At 40.6% G+C, this 18,304-nt stretch overlaps 1 protein-coding gene and 1 long non-coding RNA gene across 16 annotated transcripts in view; one reads left to right on the top strand and one right to left on the bottom strand.

Annotated features, from left to right (window-relative positions):
- TSNARE1 (t-SNARE domain containing 1) overlaps nt 1-18,304 on the top strand; it is a 483,485-nt gene that overhangs the window by 241,565 nt on the left and 223,616 nt on the right. For all 15 annotated transcript variants that reach the window (XR_005856948.2, XR_005856943.2, XR_003074075.3 and 12 more), the window contains one exon: nt 9,696-9,860. Coding sequence is in view for 11 of the 15 variants with exons in the window: in XM_046931132.1 (XP_046787088.1) it covers nt 9,696-9,860 (165 nt within the window). In the remaining 4 variants the exon portion in view is untranslated. The remainder of the gene's footprint in view (nt 1-9,695; nt 9,861-18,304) is intronic.
- Nucleotides 4,633-7,108, bottom strand: LOC121109569. Its single transcript, XR_005856956.1, has 3 exons — nt 7,009-7,108; nt 5,358-5,464; nt 4,633-4,748 (listed from the first exon to the last, which is right to left on the bottom strand). It is a non-coding gene; the product is annotated as an uncharacterized LOC121109569 (long non-coding RNA).

The following is an 18,304-nucleotide window of genomic DNA, read 5'->3' as shown; positions in this document are numbered from 1 at the left end:
GTTGCTTTCATTATACGCACATTGCTACAGGACTGTCTGTGAGGGCTGCTCTGAAAGTAATGCCTCCTATTTTATTATTGTAGATTCATAGAATGGTTTGGGTTGGAAGGGACCTTTAAGATCACCCAGTTCCAACCCCCTGCTATGTGCAAGCACCTCCCTCTGGACCAGGTTGCTCACAGCCTCATCCAGCCTGGCCTTGAATGCTTGCAGGGAGGGGGCATCCACAACCTCCTTGGGCAATCTGTTACAGTATCTCATCACCTTCACAGTAAAGAGTGTCTTCCTAATATCTAGTCTAAATCCACCCTCTTTCGATTTAAAACTATTTCTCCTTGTCCTGTCACTAAATGCCCTTCTAAAAAGTCCCTCCCCATCTTCCCTTTAGGCCTCCATTAGGTACTGGAAGGCCACTGTAAGGTCCCCTGGACTCTTCTTTTCTCCAGGCTGAAGAGTCTCAGCTCTCTCAGCCTGTCTTTGTTGGGGAGGAGCTCCATCATCTTCATGGCCCTCATCTGGACCTGCTCACAATGTCAGAGGTGGATGTTTGAGGTATGGCAGTAGAGGCTAAACCTCCTCAGCAGTGTTCCATTAAGTTTTGTTGCTGTGTGACAGATGGCAGCAGAGGGGCAGCCTGCCAAAACGATGTCTGACATGGAGGCTGTTGATGCCCTGTTGCTGAAGGCTTTCAGGGTCAGATTGGATGGGATCCTGGGCAGTCTGGTTTGGTCACTGGCAACCCTGCCCAAGGCAAGGGGTTTGGAACTAGATGTTTTTTAAGGTATTCTCCAACCTAAGCCATTCTATGGAAGTGTGTATGAAGCAATGGAGATCAAACAGTGGATGCTAGTACAATGAAGGAAGGCTATAAGAAAGAGGGGGACAGTCTGCAGCAGGGTCTGTTGTGATGGAACAAGGGTTTCAAACTAACTAAAAGAGGGGAGATTTAGGCTGGATCTGAGGAAGAAATTTTTTACAATTAAGGTAGTGAGGCACTGGCACAGGTTGCTCAGAGAAGTGGTGGATGCCCCATTCAAGGTCAGGCTGGACAGGGCTCTGAACAAACTGATCTAGCTGTAGGTGTCCCTGTTTGTTGCAGGAGAATTGAACTAGATGGTCTTTAAGGGTCACTGACAACTGAAACAATTTTGGGATTCAGTGGTTAGTAGTGATGTTACATGGTGTCACCACTATGACTTGGAGTCAAAATGGCAGTCCATTGAGTGGTGACATGCATTTCCACTAGAGAAAAAGTTCAAGATGGACCCCTTAGTGGATAAAGTGATGTGCACTGTGTTTTGGGATAGGGAAGGGGTAATCCTTATGGATTTCCTGGAACCCAGTCAATCCATCAACTCTGACCACTAGCTACATTGTGATGCTGACTGAACTGAAGGCTTGCACTTCCAGAGTCAGACTAGAGGAGAGAACAACCTTTCTCTTGCAACTCTGGTCCCATTCCAATCTGTAGATCATGGACCACATTGCCAGCCTTGGCTGGACTGTCCTACCACATCCACTGTGTAGTCCAGATTTCGCATCTTCTGATTTCCATCTGTTTAGACCGATGAAAGATGGACTGTGTGGGCAACATTTTCCCAGCAGTGATACCTTCAGATGAAACAGTGGGTTGCCTCTGCTGGTGCAGATGCTATAAGCATGGCATGCAGGCTCTTGCAGTTGGTCTGGCAAAAGTATGTAGCTAATAATGGTAACTATGTTGAAAAATATAGTCTTATAGCTTAGAATTTTCTCTATCAAATAGTACTCTTGTGCTCTTAGTATCTGTTGTCGTTTCCATGGAGATAAACAGAAGGCATTACTTTTGGAGTAACCCATGTATTTGCATGGAAGGTAAAATTCTCAGTCAGGGGAAAGAAAGGAGAAGGACTGGGAACAGAAACAGGACAAACTGCACCCCGTCCATTACGAGGGTACGGGAAGAATTATGCTCGGCAAAAATGCATATCAAAATGTAGCCCTTGGGATAAATTTGCCCTGGAAGCTAATATTCTCTATGGGTTGTGTTCAGCATCAGCCCCATCACCTGAGGCTGGAAGGGAGGTCATTCATACTACATTTGGTCTTCACCTGTAGGTTAAAATACGCTGTGCTTCTTTAAAGCATTTTGGATATCAGAGAGCTAAACCTCAGGCTCCTGGCTTATTTTCCTTTTCTTCACCTGCCACAGACACATCATTTAATTTTCCAACCCGGAGTACAGTGAGATCGACTCTGAACTAGAGCAGCCCTAGGAGCTGAGGTCAGAATTGCTCAAAATGAATTTTGTGGAGTAATAAAGTCTTGAAGGAAAAATGAAGAAGAAAGAAACAGTAGGAGGTATGAACTAGGTACTCCGTTAGTAACTCTCTTCTAGTTCCAAGAAACTAAATGGATTTTCTTAGACATCATGCCTGCAGAGTCTGGAGTGATTAAATTTATAAACGCTGAAAAGCGAATCAGCAAAATAATTTCGGTTCCCACATTTTCCTTAAAATGAGTGATTTCTTGCAGACTCCAGCAAGGGGAAGGTGGTAGAAATGGTGATTTTCATACTCAATTTCAGGTCCACATCGCTCAAAAGTAAACAACTTGATCAGGAGTGAAGACAGCACAACATGAGACATTCTAGTTAATTTAAATAAAAATGCACTTCAACCCTTCCCATTATGCTAATTTTTCCATGCTGTTTTTTTTTTTCTCATGCTACATTGGTGCAGAGTAATCACATTTCCATAACTTGAAGAGATTGCTGAATGCATTTTAGTATTTGCTTGTGTCAGTGATGCACGCAGGAAGGATGGAAAAGGTCCCACCGAAAGTTGTCTTTGTTTAGGGTCTAAAACCAATAGTTTTAAGTGTGCCCAATGTTTGGGTGAAAAGGAGGAGCAAACAATGGATAATTTGTGATTGCATTTCTCCCCCCCCTCCCCCCCCCCCCCCCATTGTTGTGGGAAGCTCCTCTCCTAAAATAACAGAGCTCAGATGATTGCCAATCACTACTGAGATCTGTGTGAAAGATAATGCGAAGTTGCAATAGCACTATTTCACTCCTCTAAAAGATTTAGAAGTCCCAGACTGCTTGTTCTGTGCATGCCTGAGGCCTTTCTACCTGTAATTGCTTTGGGCTTTTGCTTGGCGAGCAAATCTCATTGAGGCTGCAGGGTGAGTTGTTTTGGAAGGGTGGTTTGAGAGAGATTATCTAATCCAATTTATCTGTCTTCTGAACTTGTATATTGTGGGTAGGCAGGCCAAACTGACTGCTCCCTGCCTTTTTTGTCCTAGGAAGCTTGCAGTGCCAGCGTGCTATTAAAAAGGTGTTAGACACAAACAAGTAGTGTAACTATGGCAGTATTCTGCACAGTGGTCCTCCATGTAAAGTGTTTTATTGATCCTTAATGCAGGCACTCTGGCCTCATTTTTCTACATGCAATAAAACGTGAATCTTGAAGCCTGGATGCTAGTGAGAATAGGATATCCTCATAAAGTGTAGCCTCGCTGTTTATATGTCTGTACATACCATAAAGCAGGAGATAAATGTCTCTGCATTTGCATTTTGTGTGAAAGCCAGAGTCAAAATGTTACCCAAGGAGATGTGTTAGTTTGCAGGAGGTGTGGGAAGTGTGTTGAGTATTGCTTGAGCTGGTCGTATCCCTGCTAGAGGTAGGCAGAGCTTCTGGAGACTGGAAAGACAGAGTACCTTTCCTGGGTTTACTACCTGAAGCATGTAAACTCTTCATCTTCATGGCTGCAGAAGGTTTCCTTCGAACAACCTGCAACATGTAGTACAAAATTAGCTTATGTGAATGAGACTTCTTATACCTGTGCTTATTTAAATCTGGAGGTATCTAGGAAATTTGGGAGCTATACTGAGCAAATCAGAGGAGGGTTATTTTCTGTTCTGGGACAGTTTTGAATGGAGATAAATTGCTTTGCGTAGTAGAGCCAGCAGCCAGACCAACTGCAAGACCTTGCAGGATGACGAGTGATCAAAGCAAGGGCAGTGATGTTGTCTGCTGGGACATGTGCTAAGTCTTCCACATCGTCCCACACCACACCCTTTTCTCTAATGGATTTGAAGGCTGGACTATTCAGTGGATAAGGAGTTGATTGGTTTATCACAGCCGGAAAGTTGTGGTCAATTGACCTATGTCCAGGTGGAGTATGATCATGAGTGGTGTCACCCAGAGGTCTGTCCTGGAACCAGTGCTCTTCAACATCTTTATCAAAGACATAGGTAGTGGGCTTGAGTGTACCTGCAGCAAGTTTGCTGTTGACACCAAGCTGAGTGCAGTTGTTACAGTAGAAGGAAGGGATGCCAGCCAGAGGGACTTGGACAGGATCGTAAAGTTGGCACATGATAGAATAATGAGGTTCAACAATGGTAAGTTCAAGGTGTTGCACTTTAGTTGGTGTAATCCCAGATATTTGTACAGACGGGGAGAAGAACTCATTGTGAGCAGTTTTGTGGAAAAGGATGTAGGTGTCCTGATGAACAAAAAGCTGGACATGAGCCAGCAGTGTGCTGTTGCAGCCCAGAAGGCCAACTGTATCTTGGGATGAATCAAAAGAGGGGTGGCCAGAGGGAGAGGGATGAGATTGTCCCCCTCTGCTCTGCTCTTGTAAGACCTCACCTGGAATGCTGTGTCCATGTTTGGGGCCCCCAATACAGGAAGGATGCAGAGCTGTTAAAATGAGTCCAGAGGAAGGCCACAGAGATAGATGATCTAAGGGCTGGAGTACATCTCCTGTGTTGAAAGGTTGAGCGTTAGGGTTAGCTCTTGGAGAAGAGAAGGCTGCAGGGAGACCTCACTGCAGCCTTCCAGTACTTGAAGGGAGCTTGTAAGCAAGAGGGGGACTGACTTTTATATGCAGTCTGATAGTGATAGGGCAAGGGAGAATGGCTTTAAATTAAAACAAGGGAAATTTAGGTTAAATATTAGGAAGAAATTCTTTACTCAGAGGGCAGTGAGGCCCTGGCACAGGCTGCCCAGAGAAGCTGTGGATGCTGGATGTCTGGAGGTGTTCAAGGCCAGGTTGGATGGATTCCTGGGCAGCCTGGTCTGGTGGGTGGCAATCAGCCCATGGCAGTGGGGTTGGAATTAGATGATCTTTTAAGATTCCTTCCCACTAAAGTCATTCTGTGATTCACTGATTCTATAATCTAGAATAAATGAGACAGCTTTCACTTGTGAGTGTCTTGCATCCCTGTGATTATCTTTAATATCTTTCCAAAAGCCTTGTTTACTTGATTATTTTGATTTCTAGTAAGGGAAAAACCTATAATGAGCAATCAGAAATTGCATAGTTAGAGAAGTAAAAGAGAGCTACAGTACAGAACTGTTTCCAGCACATACCTGCAGGAGATTTCCTAATTCTCTGAAGATGAACCATGCCCTTTGGGTGATGGCATGTTAGGTGGAGTTCCTGCTAGATTTCTGCTTCTAGGTGGAGTAAACAGCCTCTGGGAACCAGAAGAGAGGACATTTCAGTCCCTTCCTTGGCAGTTTTATGTTACATAGGTTGTAAAGCTCTTAATATCACTGTGTTTTCGTGTGTTTTCGTGACCATTTTTGCCCCTTCTAATATACAAATGGGGAGTGAAGTAGGCACAGAGCTGGGAAGGGGTCGTCTTTGGAGACGTGCAGTTTCTCATGCAAAGATTTGACGGCTGCTGGGGTACAGATACTTACAGAAGTTGTCTCCTACCAGATAGAACCTTTTTCCCCCCTTTTTCTTTCCCTCTATCACCAGCTGCATATAACATCTTCCATTTGTAGAATAAATCTGATAAAAAAATGTAGTTGTAAGCAGCAGTGATTTTATCCCAGTGAAAAGATATTATCCAACAGAAAATATGTTGTGCTGGGGCATAATTTTTCAGATACGATGAATAACAGCAAAGTGTGACCCTCAGTCCTAAGAATTTAGCTTTAAAAGAACCACTAAGCATATCAGATAAACTCAACTTTTTCTCTCCTATCATTCTTTTCAAAGGCAGAGTTTGTTTTATAGATACATCATGACAAAAATCTGCCACAGGCAAACTTCAACAAAAGAGCAACTTCAAACACATCCAATTAACAATTTATGAAAGGAAATCCTACAGAAAATTACACAGAGATTCACAGGGCATAAAATTCGGCACTAAATCAAATTTAATGTGGAAATGCCTATACGGGGAGCTATGGCCCCTTGCAGTGCATTGTCAAAAGGAACTTTATCTGTGGAAGCTCAGTGAGTGCCCTCTGTCATATCTCTTTTTGCTATAAATAAAAGATTTTGTCAGAGACAAAAAGACTGAAAAGGGAGAAAACCCCTGATAAACCCAGTTATACACAGTTTTCAATCAGAAGTATTAAAAATAATTAGATTTCTTTGCACTTTCAAATCCAGGATTTGTTCAGTTTATCACTGAAATGAAGGGCATTGTACCTACAACTACAAAATCAGTTTTCATTTGTCAGCACAGCCAGCCACTGTATATATCCCACTAGCAGGTCCTGGGGACTATATTTAAAGTTATTATGGAGCTGTTTTTGTGTCTGGAAGGAAATTTTGGACCCCTCTCTGCATCTCCTTGTCTCACAATTCATTCATTCATTCAGCCGCTGTGGTTGGGTTTTCTCAAAGGATGGTAAGTATACAAAATCACATAATTGCCTTCAGTAGCTCTGAAATTAACTTAAGCCACTACTTTGTTTGGAGAAAAACATCTGTGTCTAGATCATTATCTATTTAAATACATAAATAGCCTGTTTTTTGAGAGATGGCTGAGGAGCGTCACTTGCATTGCTCCATCTGTATTAGTTTGAGGTTTTTACAGAGAGTAGGACCAGCAAGGGAAGGTGACTGATAAGCTGGCTGAAGCTAGGACCAAGCATCTTTGTGATACAACTATAATATTACATGTACTAACATTGTCTGAAGAGCTCCTTATTGAATTAATTCCTCTGTTCCTTCATCAGAACAGAATAGGAAACACTAGATCATTAACAAATTTGATACCTTCCACTGAAATGTGTATCTTCACAAGAAAGCATGGACTCCATGGCACAGCATCCTTGTGTTGGATGGGGAGAGTTGGACTAGAACAGTTCCTTCCAACTCAAACAATTCTATGGTTCTATGACAGTACAAGGTTTTCCTTGACAGACACATGGGCCCTTCCAGCCTACACATCCTTGTGCAGTATAACCGCCTCTTCATAATGTAGTTAGCCCATTGGTGCAGATTAAATGACACCCTATGTCACTATAAGTGTAGCCCTATAATACCCCATGGTGTGTTGTTGTTTTTTTTTCTTTTTGAGTCCATTAATATATGCTTTTGGCAATCAGATGCTCAGCCAGATAAGTTAGTGTCCAAGGCACATAGAAATTGGTGAATAAAACACCCCTAGAGTATCTGAATCCTATTAAAATATGTATTTTAAAATGTAAATGAATTTTTATACTGATTTGAAATGATGATTTTCTTCCTGTAACACACACTTTCTGTGTATATAACAGATCCTAGGGAAGCACAAGGTGAAACAAAGTAAGAGTGTTCGTGTCAGAGGTTTTTATCTTTTGTTTCTAAGTTTGAAATATACTTGACTATATATGACCAATTTTTTCTGTATGCCTCTGTCTCTCCCATTACCCTACTTCCTTCATCACGTTGTATAATTTTCTTTGAAACTAGATGATCTTGATAATAATAATGAATTACTTTTGTTAAGCAACACGTATATTTAAACAACTGGAAAAGCTCTTTCATTTCCAATTTCCAGAGATCACACCCTTTTTTTAAGGAATGAAAGAAGATTTAAGCAGTTAAATGAGTGATTCTAGGTGCATTATATTCTTCAACATACAGGAGGTTCAGGTTGGGTATTACAGGAAAAAAATACTCTAAGATTGTGTGGTAATGCATTGAAACAGACGGCCCAGAGAGGTTCTGCAGTCACTGTCCCTGGAGATGTTCAAGAAACATGGAGATGTGGCACTGAGGGACATGGTTTAGTGGGCATGGTAGGGGATGGGTTGACAGTTGAACTTGATGATCTTTGTAATCTTTTCCAATCATAGTGATTCTGTGATTCTATGAAAGTCAAGCCATCTTGTTTGTCTAAATATAATTGTAATAGTTAAGTACTACTCAAATTCTCTTTGCTTCCTTCATTGTTCCTCTAAAGCAGATCTCGAGGCAATGCAGCAAGAAGTAGAACTCCTTACAAGTTGTGTTTTTCCCTCATTCACCTGCCTCCCTCATGTGTGCTTGATTTTCTCATTCTTGCCTCATTGATTTGACATTGTTTAATCTTTTGCACTGCAACTTCTACTCTGGTCCTTCCAGTTTTCCAGTCGTTCTGTGCTCTTCTAACATGATCTCCGTTGGCCTTGCTCCACATTCACTGAGGGAATTTGAGGCATTTAACATCTTTGAAAACTTAGATGCAGCAAGAGAGCAAAGGCTTTTACTTCTCAAACACCACCTCTTGAAGAGCTCCAGTGTTTCTGCTTCAGATCAGTACAGATTCAGAGAGCTAAGCATCCTCCTGAACTGTTCGGCTTGTTTTCTTCTGTAATTTTCAGGAACTTTGAGGATATTCAGGTCAAGAATGTGCTATAGCAAGTGCCACTTCTTCTTTCAACTTCAGAGTGTTGGAAGCAGTTGGATTGCTCTTTTATTGTAACTTTTGGAGTCAGAGCTCAGATCAAGGCCAGCTGACAGGACAGTGTGCATTGTTTGAAGTGAAATACTTATGCGACTGTAGGACTGGAGTCTTCTGTGGGGCCTATTAGTTTAGAACTTGAACTTTACCTCCTGAATGTCCATACCAACCTCATGTTGGTTCCTTCTCAGAGTCCGGTTTAGACTGAACCAGCTCAATAGACACAGAAACTAAAGGATGAGAGAAGAAGACCTTGCTGAACATCTGTCCCTACCTGCAGTGTAGATGCAGCTGAATCTTGAACAGGCACTTTGAATATGATTCTAAATACCAATACTGCTCCCAAAGGCAGAAATCAGTAACTTACCTAGAAAACAGTATCTGATATGTAAGCAAAAGTAAGTGAACTTTACAGAGGAGGCCCTATGATTCTGCGCCCATGGCAGGTGAGTTGCAACAGGGTGATCTTTGATGTCCCTTCCAACTCAAGCCATTCTGTGATTCTATGATTCTATATGATTCTCAAGCTGTTGACAGTACATTCACATTACTATAATGTTTTTTCCTTTTTTAAGCTGTATTTATATTTTCCCAAAAATAAACAAGATATTTTCCTTTGTTGTGTTCTGTGGTGTAAGTTGGATTGTTAAGTTTTCAAGGCACATACATAGGACTAGTGTATGTCTGAGAAAGCATCTCATTCCAGAGAAACCTGCAGTAAAATGAAGGTAAATGTGTATTTTTTTCGTGTGTATTTTTTCATTTGCACATAAATTTTTTGTTCTGTGAGATTTGTCACAAGCTGGATGCTGGGGGTGTAATGTAGCTCAGGAGATCTGGCTTCAGGTCCTAGCACTCCTCAAGACTTGATGTGTGCCCTCTCATGTAACTTCCTGTTGCTCTCTTCACCTTTTCACAATGGTTTATGTAGACTATTATATCACTGTTTTCTTTTCCTGTAAGAAGGTCATATGTATATGTAACTAAAGAAGATTTACACTTCCCTTGCCTTCTTCTCATTTCTCCATCTCAACAGAGCCCTAGGACTCCTTTCTCTGACCTAGCCGATGATGAGAAGATCTTTAATGGAGGAGATGGCACGTGGCAAAACCAGAGTCAGGATCAAGCCTTGCTCTCAGAAATCACAGAGGAGGATCTGGAGGCCATCCGTCAGCGGGAGGAGGCCATTCAGCAGATTGAGGTCAGTAACCTTCTCCTGTCATGGCCTTGAAGACTCAAAGTGTAGACATCTTGTGTTTTGCATTGCTCAACATGACAAAAGAAACGCTTATTTGTGTGGCTGTCCGTATAGCATCACTAGATATAGGAGAGATTATCATGCTATTTTAAAAATGAAGATGATTGTCTGAAGGAAGTATTAATAATTAACATGACCAAAAATAAAAATGGCAAGAAGCAATCAGTTTTCACTGGCTAGTGTTTTCCTCTTTCATAATGGTCTGTAGTGAGGCACTTTAATTGAACTTGTCTCTGCAATGAAACGACTTACTTGGTGTGTGCAAGCTTCAGACTCAAATCTGTGACAGACAGAAATTATTCATCTTTACCATTAGAAGGAATTATAGATTAAATAACTTCTTCAATTTTTCAAGAATTATTGCTTTATTAAAGTATTCGGATGTTCTTAACATAGGCGAAAGAAGACTCATACTATTTTTGTTCACTTTTTTCCTTGGTGGTGCTATAAATATAATATGGTAAAAAGAACAAAAAGAGGTCTGAATGAGTTAAACATCCCACATTTTTCTTTTTATACTTTTCTTTTTGTGTGTTGGAAAACTCTTGTTACTCAAATGTAAGTAATAAATGAATAAAACCTAGATTTTTTTTTCCTAATTTGTATGCTTTTACAGGCCTAAACTCAAGATGAACCAAAAAAGTGGGCTTCAGAATAAATCAGAAGATTTAATTAAGGGCTGTACTTTGCCTTTTAATAGGATTGAGCTAATTTTATCAGAATGGATTTTTGTTGCACTGTAGTAGGAGTTGTGATTGAGTTAGGACAGGTAAAAGGGGACAGATGTTCCTGCTGTAGACCAGTGCTCTGAGGGTTTGACCTCTGTTTGCACGCAGTGATAGCTACATGAGTTAATGCTTTAAATAAGAAAATTGATAATTTTACAAGACTGGGTCAAGGTTAGTGTATGTTTAATCTGTGTTATGGTTTGCTGAATAGATATAATTGAGTGTTGTACACTTGTGTGCATTTCTAAGGATGAAATTGTGAAATATCCTCATGTTGAGTATCCTTGAATGTGATTTGTCCTTCCAAACTGGGGTAGTTTTTGTGCATCCACTAGGTAAAATCTCCAGGGAACTTTGTTGCAAGATGATGCACATTTTGGGATGATCCCACACTGTGATGCTAAAGATGAATGGGTGCAGTGGTATTTCTGCAGTGATTTTATGGATAAAAAGGATATTACTGTGGTTGTTTTGTTGAAAATATAGTCACTGCCTTTCTCTTTCCTCCCCAGAAAAACAAACGCAAAAACATTTAGTGTTTGCCTGTTAGATAGTGAAGAACGACAAACTCAAAGCCAGTCTCAGTCACACCACCTTTGTAAAATCAAGAGGTGTAGTCCTGTCTCCTTATTTCGCTGGAGATGCTTTCTACTGGCTCTATTTATCTTTCTGCCTACTTATTAATTTCCCTCCGAATAACTTACTCAACTTCTGTAGTTAGTGAGGTTCAGGTTTCTGCTTCCTAAGAATGTGTGCACTTTGTTTTTACTTGCAGTTTTTCCCTATCTCCATGATAGCTGCATCCATTTTGTTTTGCTCTCCCAGATTCATGTTCATCCAATAAGCAGGACTGCATTCCACATGCATTATTTCAAATGCAGCTAAAATATTTCTCCTCAGGAACAAAGTATGAAATGGGTTTTTTGGACTGCATCATACCTCTCTTCAGCTGTATTTGAATAAGCAGATGATGCTTTTAAATCATCTTCGCTGGGTTTTGTTTTTCTGTTTGCTGACCCATATGAACATTTTTTCCTGAAAGGGCTCATCTTGCCCATTAAAACTTCCAGGATTTCATTAGAAGTGGTTGGTATACAGAAAAGGGACTCATTAAGCTCAAAGTCATCCTTACAACTTGTTTTCTACCAATATGTTTTCAAAACCAGTGACTAGCCAAGAAGGCTACAAGGAAGTATTATACTTAACTGTCCAGACCAACTATTAAACTAAATTTATCACCAAAATGATGTATAGCATTTGTTCTCCTGTCCACTCTAGGGACTTGAATGAAGAACAGAGTAGTGCAAAATGTATTTTATGCAAGTAGTTGGGTCTTACTGGAATTTCTACTATTCTGAGTGCCTACCACCAGAAACATGTAGGACAAGCAGCACAGTAGAGGTCACAGAGCACTACAAAAACATCATGTCTTCTGGGGTACTCAGATTAGTATGTAAATTCAGAGAATCTTATGGCACTGCTACCAGTGCTGGGCCTTTTCTTAGGGAGATGTAGAATTTGTCCTTCTTGCAAGAACAGATATAAAACCTTTTTTGTGTTACTAAAGGAATGGGGAAATAAATTCCCTTCCCATCTTGTGTTATTGAAAGGAGATACAAAATTGTGTCCATAGTCATCTTCTTAATGTTCCAATGGCTCTTTCCCACTTGTGTGTTTTTCACATCTCCGGAATCTCTTAGGAGGTTCAGGTTAATGGGACATCATTCTATGCCCCAAACATCTCTTGAGGCACTTGTCAGAGTTCACAGTTTCCACGTAGAAAGGTAATAGCCATGTCAGAAGTTCAGCTGGCTGTTCGTTCTATTTAAATGTAACTCTTTTGCTATTGCTTGAAGATTAAAAATAGAGAAGTCTGCTAGAGAGATGTCTTGCCAAAACCTTACATTTTGGATAAAGATCTTTATTGCTTGGAAATGTCAAAATCTGGTAGGACACGGCAGCCTTGACACAAGTGTTATCTCTTAAAATATTGCTTTGAACTGTTACATAAAACCTATTTTAACTTGAACTGTATTGGCAGTGAATAATAGATGCCATAACAACTTTATATATAGCACTGTAAAATTTGCCATCAGAAATACATGAGCTGAACAGTAATGTGCATTGTCAGTGCTCAGTGTTGGCACAAGCCCTGCCATAGCAAATATAGATAATTTAGCCCCCTATGCCTTTCATTGGCACCTGGGAGGAGTTAAAACCTGAATGGGGAACTTTGCCTGGTGACTGGAAAGACCCACAGAAGAAAGGTGCTAAATGTCATATTGATTCAGAAGAAAGTGACTCTGGTGATCCTACCCATACAGACATAGCTTCTCTAGAGATTATCAGAGACTGAGAGGGGAAGAAACCAAACACTACCAGCACTTTCTTGGAGTAGCCATCAAGGCATTAAACGTCCTTCACAATGTTTCTTCCTTTCCTATAGCACTCCAACATCACACTCCTCTGTTTCCTGGGCTGCTGATGTGGTCAACCAGACCCTGGAGAGCATCAGGTCCAGCACTGCCACTGGGTGAAGGAAGGGATTGTCCTGGTCTGCTCTGTGCTGGTGTGGCCTCACTTTAAGCACTGTGTGCAGTCTGGGACATTGTAATATAAGGACATGAAGTTATTAGTGAGTATCCAAAGGAGGGCTATAAAGATGGTGAAGGGATTGGAGGTCAAGACATATGAGGAGCCAAATGAAGGTATGGTGAATCTGTCTGAATTATAGTTTGATGATAAATCATCACTAGTAGGATGGCTGGTCATTGCAGATGGGAGACCATCACCTACAGATACCCATGGAGAGTCTGCCAACAGAAAGGTGCTAAGAAAACATTTGGAACAAGTAGTTCAAAAGTGTCAAATGTGTCATCAACAAATGTGACCTGAGCACTCATCACACTGATCATTTATCTCTAAAACAAAGATAAGAGTGTCATCCTATATGCAGTACAGAATTGAGAGAGTTCTTTAACATGTTATTTGTTCATTTTGGTTAGAACACAGGAAAGATCCCCCTGATCCTGGGGGTATTTCTGTAGGTTTCTGTTCTTTATTTAATGCAGAACTCAGGCATTAACTTGGCTGATAGAATGTGGACAGTTTTCTCCAGCTGTATATGGTCATCAGTGCATGAGAGTCGATGCACTCTGGTGATGCTTTGCTAAACTGTGGGAAGTGAGTATAGGTGGAGAACACCTCCTCACAGTTTATAACCATCATGCTCATCCTGGAGAAAGCAAAAGAAAACAACAGAAGTTCATTTTAGCTGGTACTTCTGTTGGCAAAGAGATGAGTTGCATAGTCTGTGGCAATAGGTGTGGGATGCTTTTATTTTTAGGAAAGCCTCTTCCCTCTGGATTGGTGTTGAGAAATGTCAATGTTCATTTCCTATCTGTTCTGAAGAGAAATGATCAATGCCAGCATCCAACCCCATCAGTCAAGCTTTTGGAACCAGGCAGAAGATGAAATACAATAAAAATTTAAAAATTAAAAAAAAAAAAAGCAAAAAAAAAAAAAAAAGCTCCAGAGTCTGTCAGAGTGTATTTGTTAGTTTAAACATGTTCCTTGTTTACTCGTTCCTATGTATAATTTCTTGCTGAGGGGTACTTCCAATAAAATCCCTCACTGATGCTAGCAGTTTAGAAGGTTTAATGCAAGCTATTTTCTATCTTTCATCAGCATTGATAATCCAGGGGGTTGACTTATGAACGCTCTGACTGTCTCTTCACACAGACCTTTCAACTCAAAGTAATGTATAAATAGAATGATATCATGGCAAGCACTGTATGTGAAAGATCTGCCACCATGTGAGTGTCAAACTCTTCAAACACTCTCTTTTCAGAACAGTGTTGTGGAGCCTAATTATCATGAAAGTGGGAGCTGCCTGTGAGGTTGATATGGCCATCACTGGGATGTGATATTGAGTTGTTCCCTAAAGAATCCGCTCAAGTATTTTGGCCAGTCTAATTTAAAATGACCTGAGCTGTAGGACTGCCACCATTTATTCTGGGAGACTATTTCACAGTCCAGCAGACTTCAGCGTTGATGAAATGCTTCCTTCTGTTCTTGCTAAAGTTCCCTTACTCATTCTCAGCTCTTAACACCTAGTAAAACTCTATTGGACCCTGCAAATAATTCTTCTTCCCCTTTGGTGTTTAAACTCCTCGAGTACTAACAGTTATGTGACTCTTCGCAAGTCAGTCTCCTTTTCTTTTCAATCACTTCGATGCTCTTTTCTCAATTCTTTCCCATTTGTTAATGCCTTCTTACTACAGCAGCAGATTGTACATAGGGTCTTGGTACTCTACCAAAGCTGAACAAACAAAATGTGTTAAACATCTGTAGATCCAGTTTGAAGTTTACAAGCTCTGATGGAAAGATTTCTAGATAATTTCTATGCCAGTAAATTAAGCAGTATCAAGTAACACCCACACACACATGCCCCATCTTTGAGACATCAAGGTCAGGCTGGATGGGGGCTCTGAGCAACCTGATTAAGCTGTAGGTGTCCCTGTTCATTTCAAGGGAGTTGGACTAGATGGCCTTCAAGGGTTCCTTTCAACTCAAACAATTCTATGATTGTGTGATGATCCTATGATATTAGAACTGACTCATTAAACTCCTAAGTCTTCATAGAATGTCTGAGCATGCTTTTTGACAGCACTTACCCAAATATTGAAACAGTTTGAGAGTTAATATGTTCTCCAAAAGCAGTTTTGATGCAACCACTCTACTCAGAGGATAAGAGTGCTTAGCAGTGTGGATGCAGAGAAGCACATGCCTGCAGTTTCAGTGTCTGAGAACGGGCAGCTTCCATATATTTGTACAGCTGCAGCCCTATTGATTTGATGATTTGATCACAACAGTTTTGTTTAGTCTTCACTGACATTTAGGAAAGAAGAAGAATAAGAAAAAATGAGGGTCAATTCTGTGGGGAGCTGCAAGCCTGAGGGCAAACTAAGGGATATGTGGAAATAACAGCTGGGCTTTTTCAAAAATGTGAAGAAGCTTTAGCAAGTATTGTGAACAAAAAACATCCTATCCCAGAGTCATGCAGAAAACATGTTCTTAGCTTGCTAATTTCCCTGTTTTACCTGTTTGTGCTCTTGTGGCATCCATATTTATGCATAGATCTGAAACTAAATTACTTGCCTTCACATAGCGATTCTGTGATTCTATGATTCTATGATCAAAATGTATGTATGTTGACCCTTGCCTCCAAACCACCACAGTCATGCCAGTTAGAAAAAAAAGACTGTATTAACTGGAGTTTTGGTGGCTCCATCCTCAATGAGCCAGTGTTGTTTGGACATTTTGTGTCAGATTGATTTACTCCACTCTCTCAAACCTCCACACTGAATGTGTGCTAGTTCTTTGTGGAGTAAGTTAACTTGCTTAACTTGATGAAACTCCTTAAAAATGTATACTCCGAGGTTCCACTACAGGGACCCTGACCAATAATCGGCATTCAGTCCATAGGAGCAGGCTGGAGCTATCCTGAAGCAAAACTTTATGGATACAATACTGGGTCCTTGGAACCAGCTTCTCTACTGTCTGCATCTTCTCTTTCTGCATTATTTGCCAGTGCAAACACCATCTTCCAGAGCCAACCACTGGAAGAAAATCTGCTTCTCAGACTTCTCCAACAAGCCAGTAGAATTACGTATTACCTTATGTTTGTTGGTTGAATTCTAAGGTACTTTTTGCTTCTTTGTTGATTTTTCCAAGCAGAACAGTTCCCAATGCTACGTAAAAATACCATCTACTTTTTAATCATGGCCTAGAGCCTAAAACATCACCATGCTACAGGATCTTCACTGTCATGTCACAGGAAGTTTGTTCCAACATGTTCTGACACGGATCTCTCACAATACCAGTTACCTTGCACAAAGGAAACAGACACAGAATAAGAGCGTGTTTCAGAGCTGTTTCAGAGCTGAAGGGGAATCACGTGGAATCCAGAGGAGATCCAAGCAAAGTGCTGTGCAATTTTCATGTAGCTGGTCAAGTCTTGTAGCTTTGCGGCGTTCAACCAGTCTGTATCAAATGTCTGGGCAGTCTGGATCCTTTCCCTGGAGTTGCATGCTGAAAATGCAGATGTTGAAAGTCACATGCACCTGCAAAAAGTTTTCCCTTTATCTGCTTCTCTTCCCATTTCCACTGTTTACTGTTTTTTTACTGTTTTAAGTTGTACATCTGTCTGGCCTACAAACCCAATACATCCAGACACAGCAGCAAGAGCTATGGAATGAAATACTGCCAGTTATATAAAATGAAAATTCTTCTATCATCTCTTTTGTGCTCAGATATTTTTACTAAGGGTACTTGCAAATGTCCAGACTTTTTCTTGGTGACTAGAAAAAATATATTTTTAAATTACCTCAGTTTCTATATGAGCACCCAGTGGTGTGCCTGCTACTAGAATTGCAGTATAATAGGGGCTGGAAGGGACCTTTGGAGATATCTAATCCAGCCCTCCAGTTTTTTCCTCTCCTCTTGGAGATGGTTAAAACTTGTGTATAGTTTTGCAATCAATATTTCTTTAGGGATTTATGTATGACCTAGGGCCTGTCTTTGCAAGACAGAAGGGAGTTAGTAATACATAGTATTTATTTATAGCACTGGATATTCCTTGTGTCTCAGGTAATGTCATGATGATACCGTGCGTGATGAAGCACTTCTAGCTAAATTGGAGAGGTTTCTACTCTGTATTACAGATAATTTTCCTTTTCTTGGATTCATAGAATCAAAGAATCATAGAATGGCCTGAGTTGAAAAGGACCACAACGATCATCTAGTTTCAACCCCCCTGCTCATGTGCAGGGTCGCCAACCACTAGACCAGGCTGCCCAGAGCCACATCCAGCCTGGCCTTGAATCCCAAAGTCTTATCCAATGACAGCATCAGAGAGAATCTCAACCTACCTCCTGCTCATTGTGCACTCCTCCTTTCTCTGAGTTTGCATAAAGGACCTATCAGTGAAAGCTCCGATTCAGCAAATTACTTAAGTATATGTTAAGAGCTTTGTTGAATAGTGATGGACATTAACACTGACTGCAAGTAAAGCATTTTTTTCTGCAGAAGGAGAAAACAGTGCTAACATACACATTATTTGCTAATAATCTGAATTTTTGGCAGACACATCTGCATGTATGTCCACAGTAGATGGACTGAGTTAAAAGTTTGTGTATTGGCTGTCAGTGTGCATTGATAAGGTAGAGAGCTGGAGAAAGATTTCTAATGCTTCTAGTGAAAGAGAACATAGCTTTTTCAAATTCTCTCATTGAAGTGTTAATATTTCCTTTGTTAAAAAGATGTGTTACTTTCTTCCTCCATTTAATGTGCTTTTGACTATTGTTTTGTTGCCAGATGATGGCTGTCTCAATAAAGATAATATCTTGCTTCTATTTCTGTTAGCACAGACAGTGCAAACATTATATATCTCACCAATATAACTATTTTTGTGAAGATGTGATTTACTGACCCAAAGGGGAATTACCACTCTCACCTATTAGGTTAGAGCAGTCTACTCTCTGGTCCTAATTGATAACAATGCAGATCAATAGCCTCATCAAAAAAAACTAAGATCCCCTAACAGGACCCTCAAGAGCATTACTGCAAGTTTGACTTCTTGCTCTCCTAGATTGAGTG

Source organism: Gallus gallus, chromosome 2 (genome assembly GCF_016699485.2).
Source record: "Gallus gallus isolate bGalGal1 chromosome 2, bGalGal1.mat.broiler.GRCg7b, whole genome shotgun sequence".
Taxonomy (NCBI): domain Eukaryota; kingdom Metazoa; phylum Chordata; class Aves; order Galliformes; family Phasianidae; genus Gallus; species Gallus gallus.
Note: the sequence above shows the minus strand (reverse complement) of the source record. Positions and strands in the feature narration are given on the sequence as shown.